At 41.0% G+C, this 13287-nt stretch overlaps 1 protein-coding gene across 1 annotated transcript in view; it reads right to left on the bottom strand.

Moving 5' to 3' along the window:
* Window positions 1–13233, bottom strand: part of kif15 (kinesin family member 15) — a 93250-nt gene extending 80017 nt beyond the window's left edge. Inside the window, exons 1-4 of the mRNA XM_068001822.1 lie at window positions 13174–13233; window positions 7073–7109; window positions 5863–6049; window positions 4086–4162 (exon numbers count right to left, since the gene is read on the bottom strand). Coding sequence (XP_067857923.1) covers window positions 4086–4162; window positions 5863–6049; window positions 7073–7109; window positions 13174–13192 — 320 coding nt within the window. The 5' untranslated portion in view covers window positions 13193–13233. The remainder of the gene's footprint in view (window positions 1–4085; window positions 4163–5862; window positions 6050–7072; window positions 7110–13173) is intronic.
* Between the last annotated feature and the right edge of the window lie 54 nt (window positions 13234–13287).

Here is a 13287-nt window from a genome sequence, read left to right as displayed (position 1 = left end):
GTCATTTCCTGCTACAACTATCCTCTGAGCACCACTGCCAATTTGGTACCAACTGGTACGAAATTGACATAGTTGCGCACCGTAGACACATACCGATTGGTAACAGGGTTGGGAATGCCAAAATTCATTGCACACCAGATGCTTACTGCCAGCTCAGCAAGAAGAATTCTGGCTGGAATCAAACTTAAATTCTAAAAGCAAAAGCTTTAATCTACTGAGACATAAATAGAAGGAACCCCAGCAACTTTTTTGAAAATCTGTTTTACATAGAATAGGACCATAGAAAATTTATGGCACAGAAGGAGGCCATTTGGCCCATCGTGTCAGTGCCGAAAATGAGCCACCCAGCCTAATCCTACTTTCCAGCACTTGGTCCACAGCCCTGTAGGTTATGGCACTTCAAGTGCATATCCAAGTACTTTTTAAATGTGATGAGAGTTTCTGCCTCTACCACCCTTTCAGGCAGTGAGTTCCAGACCCCCACCACCCTCTGGGTGAAAACATTTTTCATCAGCTCCCCTCTGATCCTTCTACCAATCTATGCCCCCTGCTTATCAACCTCTCTGCTAAGGGAAACAGGTCCTTCCTATCCATTCTATCTGGGCCCTTCATAATGTTGTACACTTCAATTAAATCACCCCTCAGCCTCCTCTGTTCCAAAGAAAGCAACCCCAGTCTATCCAATCTTTCCTCAGCCTGGCAACATCCTTGTAAATCTCCTCTGTACCCACTGTAGTGCAATTATATCCTTCCTGTAATGTGGTGACCAGAACTGTACTCACTACTCAAGCTGTGGCCAACCAGTGTTTTTTATACAGTTCCAGCACAATCTCCCTGCTCTTATATTCTATGCCTCGACTAACAAAGGAAAGTATCCCACATGCCTTCTTATCCACCTGTCCTGCTACCTTCAGGGATCTGTGGACATGCACTCCAAGGTATCTCACTTCCTCTACACCCCTCAGTATCCTCCATTAATTGTGTATTCCCTTGCCTTGTTTGTCCTCCCAAAAAGCATTACCTTACACTTCTCTGGACTGAATTCCATTTGCCACTTCTCTGCCCACCTGACCAGTCCATTGATATCTTCCTACAGTCTACAGCTTTCCTCCTCACTATCAACCACACGGCCAATTTTTGTATCATCTGCAAACTTTTTAATCATGCCCCCTACATTTAAGTCCAAATCATTAATATATACCACAAAAAGCAAGGGACCGAGCATTGAACCTTGCGGAACCTCACTGGAAATAGCCTTCCAGTCACAAAAACACCCGTCAACCATTACCCTTTGCTTCCTGCCACTGAGCCAATTATGGATTCAACTTGCCACTTTCCCTTGGATCCCATGGGCTTTTACTTTTTTGACCAGTCTGCCACGTGGGATCTTGTCAAAAGCCTTGCTAAAATCAATGTAAACTACATCAAATGCACTACCTCCTTGTTACCGCCTCAAAAAATTCAATCAAGTTAGTCAGACACAACCGTCCCTTAACAAATCCATGCTGACTGTCCTCGATTTATCTGTGCCTTTCTAAGTGACAGTTTATCCTGTCCATCAGAACTAATTCCAATAATTTGCCCACCACCGAGGTTAGATTGACTGGCCTGTAATTACTCAGTCTATCCCTCTCTCCCTTTTTAAACAATGGTACGTTAGCAGTCCTCCAATCCTCCAGCACCACCCTTGTATCCAGGGAGGATTGGAAAATAACAGTCAGAGCCTCCTCTATTTCCTCCCTTGCTTCTTTTAACAGCCTGGGATACATTTCATCCGGGCCTGGTGATTTATCTACTTTCAAAGATGCTAATCCCCTTAATACTTCCTCTCTCACTACGTTTATCCCATCTAATATTTCACACTCCTCCTTAACTACAATCTCTGCATTGTCCCTCTCTTTTGTGAAGATAGACGCAAAGTATTCATTAGATTCACTAATGTAAAAATTCTTTCCGCATAGTTTTTAAAATTCTTTTTAATAAGCAAATTGTTTCATCTTTCAACTGAGAGAGTTTGGCCAAGGTCACAAGTAACATCCTATGTGACTGTGATCATGGTGCGCTATCCTTTTGTTCTCATTCTTTCAAGAACAAATTAGCCAATAATGAAATATCATAGATGAAAAGAAATATGGTCAAATCTGAAACTAAAGCAAAAAGCATACACTAAGTACATAGGCAACAAAGGAGAGGATGTAAAAAGGGAATACAGAGAGGTTAAGAAAGATGTAAAAAAAGTTAGGAAAGCAAAGAGGAACTACAAAACTAAATTAACATGTAAAGAAATATTAAAAGTATTCTCCAGACACATAAATAACAAAAGAAAAATCAGTATAGGGATAGAGCCACTAGGTGTTGCACAAGACAAACTCATAGGTAATGATGGCAAAAATATTGAATAGTTACTTAATCTCCCTGGTAAATAGGGAGGAAAACAGAATGGACATGACATTAGAAGAGATCAAAAAAGATATAACGACATTTAAGATAGAAAGGGGGGAGATAATTGATAAACTAAATCAAACTTAGAGAGGATAAAACCCCTGGTCCGGATGGATTGCATCCACTCATATTAAAAGAAGTTAGGGAAGAGATAGCAGAGGCACTATTTTATTTTAATTATATTTTTTTATTAGAAAAGGGAATAGTGCCAGAGGACTAGCAGACACCTAATGTCAGTCCTGTATTTAAAAAGGGAGATAAACAAGTCTAGGGAACTATAGATCAGTAAGCTCAACATCGTGGTAGGAAAGGTAATGGAATCTTTACTCAAAGATGTAATAGAAAAACATCTAGAAACCGAAAATACAATAAAGAATAGTCAGCACGGATCTCTGAAGGGAAAGTCACGCTTGACCAACCTTATTGAATTCTTTGAAGAATTCAAAAGAAAGTGTAGACAAGGGCAACGTAGTAGATGTAATATATTTGGATTTTCAAAAGGCCTTCGATAAGGTACCACATTGTAGACTCATGACTAAGGTCAGAGCATGTGGAAGCCATCGGACAAGTAGTAGAATGGATAGGAAGCTAGCTACAAAACAGAAAAGAGTAGGGGTTGAAGGTAGTTACTCAAACTGGCAAAAGATGGGAAGGGGTATTCCACAAGGATTGATGTTGGGACCACTGTTGTTCACAATTTACATTAACAATTTGGTCTCTGGAATCAAAAGTACAATTTCAAAATTTGCTGACAACATTGAATTGAGGGGCTATAGTTAATAGAGGGAAAATGCAACAAAATACAAGACAACATTAAAAAACTTGCAGAATGGGCATGTAATTGGCAAATGAATTTCAATATAGATAAATGTGAGGTGGTGCATTTTGGTAGGAAGAATAAGGAGGTCACATACTGCTTGGATAATAAGAGTCTAAATGGGGTAGAGGAGAAAAGCGATCTAAGGGTACACATACACAAATCACAAAGTAGCGACGCAGGTTAATAAAGCCATAAAAAAAGCAAACCAAGCACAGGTGTTCATTTCTAGAGGGGTAGAATTGAAAAGCAGAGAAGTTATGTTAAACTTGTATAGAACCTTGGTTAGACCACACTTGGGGTACAGCAGAGTTCTGGTCTCCATATTCTAAAAAGGATAGAGGCATTGGAGAAAAGGCAAAACAGATTCACAAGGATGATATCAGAACTGAAATAATATACCTATCAGGAAAGGCTGAACAGGCTGGGGCTCTTTTCTCTAGAAAAGAGAAGGCGGAGGGGTGACCTGATAGAGATCTTTAAGATAATGAAAGGTTTAATGGGGTTGACCTAGAGAAAACGTTTCCACTTGTGGGGGAATCCAAAACTAGAGGTCATAAATATAAGATAGTCATTAATAAAGCCACGGATTGGTAAGAATGTGGAACGCACTACCACAGGAGTAATTGAGGCAACTGGCATAGATGCATTTAATGGGAAGCTAGATAAGCACACGGGGAGAAAGGAATAGAAGGATATGCTTATATGGTTAGAAGAGGGGTAAGGAGGAGGCTATGTGCAGCATAAACTCCAACAATAGACCAGCTGGGCTGAATGGCCTGTTTTTGTGCTGTAAACTCTACGTAAGAACTTATAAACTACTTACTAGGCAAAAATGGTACCATTGTATCCATTCATGCAGGACTCAATAATGCCCCTTGCCACAGCTGAAAATACTGCTTCCTGCACAATGGGGGATAAAAAAAATGTATATTTATCAAAATTTTCTGGGCACATGGATCATTTTGAAACAATGCACTTCATTTTTTTATATAAAAACAGCATGAACTAATCGTACAACCTCAAAACCATCCAAATATTTATCCTTGAACCAACACCTAAAAACAGATTATCTGGTCATTATCACATTGCTGTTTGCGGGACCTTGCCTTGCGCAAATTGGCCGCTGTATTCCCGGTATTACAACAGTGATTACACTTCAAAAAAAGGTACTTTGGGGTGACCTGAGGACATGAAAGACATTATATGAATGCAAGTCTTTCTTTTTTGTTTTAAACCTAGCAAAAGCATTATCACCATTCACCTCTGAAGGCCTACCCTCAGGTGCCTTCAGCTACTACTTTTGGTTATAATGACAGTACTTCCCGAGAGGTTTTTCCTTACCAGGAAGAACTTGCAATCTGTCCATTATGCTATGAAAACTTATGGAGCAGATAATTCAGCAGCCTAATTTTAGAAAATAGGGAGAATGACCCCCTCAAAAATATAAAATCAGGAAGAAACGTCAGATACAACCTCTCTGACTGGCAGTCAAAGCATATTGAGTTTGTTTTTTTTTAAATCGTGCCAGCACAAAAAAACTTCCCAAATGCCAACTCTGTCTCAACTATTTATTCCCCAATTCATTATGGTAAAGAGCCAGAAATAGATGAAACCTAATTAAATTGAAATTTTACAATTACATATAAATTTACTTTTTTTTTAAAATGAAGTTTGGCCTGAGTCTTTATTTTTTCTCACAAATCCCAACAAAGAAGAAAGCAGTACAATGAATGCAGTGAGGTGTTTGTCTACCAATAATTTATTTCAGAGAATCATCACAGGTATGCATCTGATGTCTACAAAGCCAATGAGGTTTATCTCCCTCTCCCTGGAATTTTTAATTGTTTTTATTCAGATATTGCTGCTGTATAAAAAGCGTTCCAAATATATTAAACCAACAAAAAAACTAAAGCTTTATTTCACACATGAACTTTGCAATGCATTTGACATGTCAATCTACACATTGCACACTTTGCTACATTTACTACACATTGGACTACATAGGAGCTACAGTTATGGTCTGGTCCGACGTATATTAATTCTGAAATGCCCTTTTTCTGTATGTAGGGGAAGCTCTATTACTTGCACAGCACAACATGGGCCTTGAGCAGGAGAAACCCAATAATGCATTGGATTAAACAAGTTTTAAAAATGCCCACAAAAAGTACAGAAAGAGAGGACACAGAGTTTTGTGGTCCAATACTCTATGCCTCATGTGGTGGAATGTGGGTAATAATTGTCCACACACTGAGTTTCTTACCTCAGCAATGCTGTCTAGGGGCAGACATCAAGTGAATGCTTAGTACTAGACCACAAATAGGGCATGGTGGGGGTTAAAAGAGCAAAAAAGAGTTAACTTTGGTTACTCACCAACATTGTTATGGCCAAGTCAATCGCAGCAGAAGCACGTGATCAGTGACCTACCCAGGCCCTCACTCAAGAAAAGCAACTTGACATGAGTCAGTGGTGGTAAAGAACTAAAAAACGTGAAGGAAGCAATCCTGCTCCCTCTCTATATATAATTATTTGTCCCCAACACTGCATTAAAATAGATATCTGTTCACGGTGGAACTTTAAGTTTTATGTTATTCCTACTGTACCTGAGTAGTGTCCATATCAGCCACATGATCATATGTGAAAATCTTGGGTTCAGGTTTTGAACTGAGACGGATAGTATTTGATGAGGTAACTGCCAAGCACAGTCCTTGGTCTCCATCAGTAAACAACTCTGTGCTCTTCGCTGGTGGTCGTACCCTTACATAAACCTTGATGGAATCACCTTCAGCACTGCAGTGACAAAAGATCAAGTCACACAGCGTCCTCCAATTCAACCATTTCCATCAGCACAGTCGTCTAACCATCCCTACAATATTGCCAAACTAAATTTAGTTTGGGTTCCAGCTTTCGCTGATTTAAGAAAAAAAGATTTGAATAAATTGATTTAAAGATCAAAGCACAAGGACATCATTTCATGCATATACTGTACAAAGATTTCTAAAATGGAATGAAAATAATTGAAAGTGAAAAGAAGTTGTTGGCAGAGTGAAAAACAATGTTTTTTTAAAATGAAAATTCAATTCTCTTGAGCATCCCGTTTGCTCAGTACGTTAATGAACAGCTCAGTGTGGTACTGAGCCACACAGATCAGGAACAAACCAGATTCAATTCCTGATCTGGCCTGAGTTCACTGATCTCACTCAGCAAAATAAGCAATAAACCCACTAAAATTAGCTTTAGTATCCTCAGTGAGAGGAGAGCAGAAAAGAGGTTGAGATCAACCACATCTCCACTTTCTATAGCGGTCAGCAACCTCTGCTGACAGATGCACAAATGGATGAATATCAGGCAAGGACAGCTGCAATGCCATCCCCTTGCAGTCAAATAGGATGCAGACACTCACTGACAAAACACACAAAGAATAGCCACTTGGGAAAAGATAGCAGATGACCTCCTTTAGTTGTAAAATCATACTCATAATTTATATCATGGAGGGAGAGGGTGGTTATGAGCCAATGGTCTTATTTGTCCAAAACATGTCTTAATAACGTTGGTTCATGACCCAGCCTAGAGGGCAAAGGCACCATTTATTTGGTGTAGTGCCAAGCAAGAATACATACAACCACAGTAGTTCAACTGCTTTATTCCCAGTTCTAGTGGCGGTTGTATGAAAATTTCTCTTCGTTCAAATTCTACTGACAATGTACAGCAACTTGTAACCTAAAAGACCAAGTGAACAGGTGTATAATATGCTTGCCACTGTAGTTTCTAGCCATGACTTAGTGTATGTTCAATTCAAAAATAATTTCTTACCTTGGTAGCTGGACTGAAGGCACATCAATCACGTCCCCTGAAGAAACACAAAAAGTTGATTGTAACTTTGTAATGGTTATTACAAAACAAATCAGTTTTACAATATTTTGTCCCATTTCATCAGCAGGTGTTTAGCAAAAAATGTATACCGGGCTTGCCCAGGGACTGTCAACTCCTGTGAGTTCCAGTTTACTGGTTTGTCCTTTTTTTTTAAAAAAAAAAGTTCTCAGTTCCCACTCTATGATGCATCCTAATGTAAATATCTCTTCAGACTTATGGAGGTTGGGGTTTTAAATTAAAGTATTTCCCTCTTCTTATCCACTGATGTTCCCCTTTAAATTAAGGAGATGAAAAATTTGGTGTCAAGTTCATTGAACTCTTTCCCATTCAACATATTTTTCCTCCAAAAAAAAGCAAATGACCTTTAAAAAACTACAACTTCACAAAGGATCAGAGCTGCTTCAAAAGGGCTGAAATAGTTCCAAACTGAGAAATACTGCAGACTTAGAGTTTAGAAACTTAAAATAATTATGAATGATTACTTTTAGTCAATTATTAATTTATTATTGTAGTTATGGATAACAGTAGCTGCTGTAAAATCCCTTGAAATGCACATGGAGTACGGTGTCCAGTTCTGGTCAAGAGCTGCATTCAGGCACAGCAGTGACAAAGAACCACAAGATTGATCCCTAATGTAAAAGGTCTGAGTTATGGGGAAAGACTGGAGCAATTTGGGCTTTTAGCCTAGAAACAAAGAGAGACAGTTATGGAAAATGTTAATCTGGAATATTACTTAAAATTAAATTGAGAGAGTAGAACAAGGTAACACAGGGCTCCCTCATTATTAATCTCAGACAGATTAACACCCAGAGAAAATTAGCAAGTGGAACTCTGTTCACCCACTTTTTACAGACTCGCACACAGAAGGAAAATTTAAAACTAATATCAGAAAGTGTTTCACACAAAGTGATTGGCACATGGAATGGACTTACAGACAGAATAGTTGGTGCAAAAACCCTGGAATCGTTAAAGAAACGATTAGATCCTGCAGTGGGGGAATGCAAGGTCTTTCTGGACGGATGAACTAGATGAGCCACGTGGCATTCCTCATTCATAATCATCCTGTGACCACTCCAACTCCCTATTTGATTTCCAAACACTAGAAATTCCACAAATGCTGTGACAGGAAAACTCAAATTAAAAAGGTAGTTAACACATTCACAGCATAGAAAATCTTTTTTTTTAAAAAGTGGCTACAACCACAACAGTTATACACACCCTAGAAGTTTCTTTAACAGGAAAATGACAAACACACTTGTAACTGTTACTCTCAGAGTATCAACTCATCTTTTCTGCCTTGAGCTCATGCACAACCAATAGTAGGAGAAAGTAACATCCAATTGGTTCAGACAGACTCCAATCAATCTGAAACACTGTTCAGTCCCACACTCCCAACTGCAAGGTTTTCTCTGACATGCTCCACCATCTCCTAGCTGTTATTTAATAGCGGGTGATGTGGGATTCTTGACCAATTGTTCCACGTAATAATCCTATATTCTTTGAGATCATTTTCTATTTTAGCTTTCCTTAATACTTCAGGAACAATCTCTCTTTCTTCCCCCCCCCCCCCCAACAAAAAAAACATTATTTTTCTTTTTATTCGCTGCATTTCCTCCATTTTTTCCCCACAATTGTCTTTTACTCCTTGAGCTCATGCAAAACTCTGCAGCCCGTATCCTAACTTGCACCAAGTCCTGTTCATCCATCACCCATGTTCGCTGACCTCCATTAGCTCCCGGTCCAGGAACACCTTGATTTAAAAATTCTCATCCTCGTTTTCAAATCCCCCCATGGCCTCGCCCCTCCCTATCTCTGTAACCCATCAACCCTTTGAGATCTCTGCATTCCTCCAATTCTTGCCTCTTGCGCATCCCCAATTTTAATCACTCCACCATTGACAGCTATGCCTTCAGATGCCTTGGCCCTAAGCTCTAGAATTCCCTCCCTAAACCTCTCCACCTCCTTTAAACCTACCTCTATCTATCCTAATATCCTCTTATGTGGCTCTGTGTCAAATTTTGTTTGATAACACTCATGAAGCGCCTTGGATGTTTTACTGCTAAGGAATGGCATTTGATTTTAAAATGGATATAAATGTAAGATAATGCACTGCAATTTGTGCAGAATGTTCCTTTCAAATTCCTGTAACTGACCCCATTGCTTGAGTCTATGCCACCAACTGGTTACAGAGGAAAAGGATAGGATCCAGTCCCCATTTGTGCATAGGAAACATAGGAACAGAAGTAGGCCATTCAGCCCCTCAAAGCCTGTTCCACCAATCAATTAGATCATGGTTGATCTGTAACTTAACTCATAGCCTTTGTTCCATATCCCTTGATACCCTTATCTAACAAAAATCCATTAATCAGTCTTGAAAATTTCAATTGGCTCAACATCCACAGCCTAGTAGCTATTTCCAGATTTCCAAAACCCTTTGTGGGATGAAATGTTTCCTAATTTCACGCCTAAATCTAATTTTGGGAATAAGCCTTCTTGTCAAAGTGATCTGTTACAATCACAATATATCCCTGGCGTTAGTTGGATTATCCTGGCGTTAGATAATCCAACTAACGCCAGGGATTTCTGTACGTTCATTTCACTAAATAGACCCAGCTTTTAAATAAGCTAACCGCAACACTATGTACAAACGTCCTTGGAGCTTTTGTTGTACCAAGTGGGCTAAGCCACAATAGTGTTATTTATTCAGATACAATGCTAATCAGAGTGTACAGATTGACACTCCGCCAGTCGCTTATCAGGGTCAGCCATTCAAGCATTAGATTTTTGAGGGAGATATGGAAAGCCAAGCACTGAACACAGAAGCAACGTGAACCAATTTAAAAACTGTAAACAATTTTACAACACCAAGTTATAGTCCAACAATTTTTATTTGAAATCTACAAGCTTTCGGAGGCTTCCTCCGGTAAATGTCAAGAGCTCCTTGAAGCCTACGCATTTATACATATAGAACAATACATGGTGTTTACAGACTGCCCCTGCAACTGCCCGTTGCCAAGGCAATCACCGTGTTCAGACAGAGAGGTGTCACCTACAGAACCCCCGAATACACATTCAACAAAAAAAACAAAAAATTTAAAAACAGTTGCGTGAACCAATTTAAAAACGATGTGGAGATGCCGGTGATGGACTGGGGTTGACAATTGTAAACAATTTTACAACACCAAGTTATAGTCCAGCAATTTTATTTTAAATTCACAAGCTTTCGGAGATTTTCTCCTTCCTCAGGCAAATGTTTCAAGATCTCCTTGAAGCCTACGCATTTATACATATTGAACAATAATAAATGGTGTTTACAGACTGCCTCTGCAACTGCCCGTTGCCAAGGCAATCACCGTGTTCAGACAGAGAGGTGTTACCTGCAGAACCTCCGAATACACATTCAATAAAAAAACAAACAGGGAAAAAAAAAACAGAGAAAAAAAAACACAGAGAGAGGCAGAAACATCCGGAAGGCAGAGAGAGCCAGCAAATGACCCATTATATTAAAAACAGATAACATTTGTTCGCTGGTGGGGTAACGTGTAGCGTGACATGAACCCAAGATCCCGGTTGAGGCCGTCCTCATGGGTGCGGAACTTGGCTATCAATTTCTGCTCGACGATTTTGCGTTGTCGTGTGTCTCGAAGGCCGCCTTGGAGTACGCTTACCCGAAGGTCGGTGGATGAATGTCCATGACTGCTGAAGTGTTCCCCGACTGGGAGGGAACCCTCCTGTTTGGCGATTGTTGCGCCAACAACAACAACAGCCAATTCAACACCAACAACAGCCAATCTCCGGAAGCCATCCTACAACTCATCCGCTTCATCCTGGATCACAATGTCTTCACCTTCGATAACCAGTTCTTTACCCAAACACACGGAACAGCCATGGGGACCAAATTCGCACCCCAATACGCCAACATTTTCATGCACAAGTTCGAGCAGGACTTCTTCACTGCACAAGACCTCCAACCAACACTATACACCAGATACATCGACGACATTTTCTTTCTATGGACCCACGGCAAGGAATCACTAAAGAGACTACACGATAACATCAACAAGTTCCATCCCACCATCAAGCTCACCATGGACTACTCCTCAGAATCAGTTTCTTTCTTGGACACACGAATCTCCATCAAAGACGGGCACCTCAGCACCTCACTCTACCGCAAGCCCACGGACAACCTCACGATGCTCCACTTTTCCAGCTTCCACCCTAACCACGTCAAAGAGGCCATCCCCTATGGACAGGCCCTGCGAATACACAGGGTCTGCTCAGACGAGGAGGAACGCGATGGACACCTACAGACGCTGAAAGACGCCCTAGTAAGAACGGGATATGACGCTCGACTCATCGATCGACAGTTCCGACGGGCCACAGCAAAAAATCGCATAGACCTCCTCAGGAGACTAACACGGGACGCAACCAACAGAGTACCCTTTGTCGTCCAGTACTTCCCCGGAGCGGAGAAACTACGCCATGTTCTCCGCAGCCTTCAACATGTCATCAATGAGGACAAACACCTCGCTACGGCCATCCCCACACCTCCACTACTCGCCTTTAAACAGCCACCCAACCTCAAACAGACCATCGTTCGCAGCAAACTACCTAGCTTTCAAGAGAACAGCGTCCACGACGCCACACAACCCTGCCACGGTAACCTCTGCAAGACATGCCAGATCATCGACACAGATACCACCATCACACGAGATGACACCACCCACCAGGTGCATGGTTCATACTCCTGTGACTCAGCCAACGTTGTCTACCTCATACGTTGCAGGAAAGGATGCCCCAGAGCATGGTACATTGGCGAGACCATGCAGACGCTGCGACAACGGATGAACGGACACCGCGCAACAATCGCCAAACAGGAGGGTTCCCTCCCAGTCGGGGAACACTTCAGCAGTCATGGACATTCATCCACCGACCTTCGGGTAAGCGTACTCCAAGGCGGCCTTCGAGACACACGACAACGCAAAATCGTCGAGCAGAAATTGATAGCCAAGTTCCGCACCCATGAGGACGGCCTCAACCGGGATCTTGGGTTCATGTCACGCTACACGTTACCCCACCAGCGAACAAATGTTATCTGTTTTTAATATAATGGGTCATTTGCTGGCTCTCTCTGCCTTCCGGATGTTTCTGCCTCTCTCTGTGTTTTTTTTTCTCTGTTTTTTTTTTCCCTGTTTGTTTTTTTATTGAATGTGTATTCGGAGGTTCTGCAGGTAACACCTCTCTGTCTGAACACGGTGATTGCCTTGGCAACGGGCAGTTGCAGAGGCAGTCTGTAAACACCATTTATTATTGTTCAATATGTATAAATGCGTAGGCTTCAAGGAGATCTTGAAACATTTGCCTGAGGAAGGAGAAAATCTCCGAAAGCTTGTGAATTTAAAATAAAATTGCTGGACTATAACTTGGTGTTGTAAAATTGTTTACAATTTAAAAACAGTTGTCATTTAACTTTCTTTCAAATGCAGGACACTGCTCATTGTTCAACAAAATTAGTTCCCACCTTCAATATACAGAGGTACCAATGGGGGGTCATTAGCATTGGAAGCTCACGAAGAGTAAGAGCCGTGCACAGAATAACAAACTTAACTTGTTGAATACGATCCCAAAACACTAATAGAAAGCCTGAAACTAAATGTACTAAAACGGAACTTAACATGCTGCCAGTGGCTCGATATCAAATTATATTTGATAATGCTCCTTTCACGTTTTGGGACGTTGTACTACGTTAAAGGCGCGATATAAATACAAGTGTTTTTTTGGGGGGTTGACATTCTTTTCGGGGGGGGGGGGGGTGAGTTTTCCGAGCTTTATAGGTTGACATAAGTTCAGGGTTGCAAAGCCTTTCCAGGAGAAGGAAGAAATTTATAGACTAACCCTGTTAAGGCAAGATAACAAACAAACAAACAGTTATCGGAGAAGATAAATAGGCGCAAGATGGAGGAGGCGGCGGCTCCGGCTCGCTCAACATGCGGTGAACAAGACAATCGGTACCATACATAAACAAGAGGAGGAGCACTAACCTTTACCGGCTGGAGGCATTTGCACCGTCTGTTGTACAATTGAAATGAATAAAAGCGAGATTTCACTCCATCACTTTACAAACAGTTCCAAAATGGCGACCGGGAGTTGGTTTA

This window comes from Heptranchias perlo, chromosome 2 (assembly GCF_035084215.1).
Source record: "Heptranchias perlo isolate sHepPer1 chromosome 2, sHepPer1.hap1, whole genome shotgun sequence".
Classification (NCBI taxonomy): Eukaryota; Metazoa; Chordata; class Chondrichthyes; order Hexanchiformes; family Hexanchidae; genus Heptranchias; species Heptranchias perlo.
Note: the sequence above shows the minus strand (reverse complement) of the source record. Positions and strands in the feature narration are given on the sequence as shown.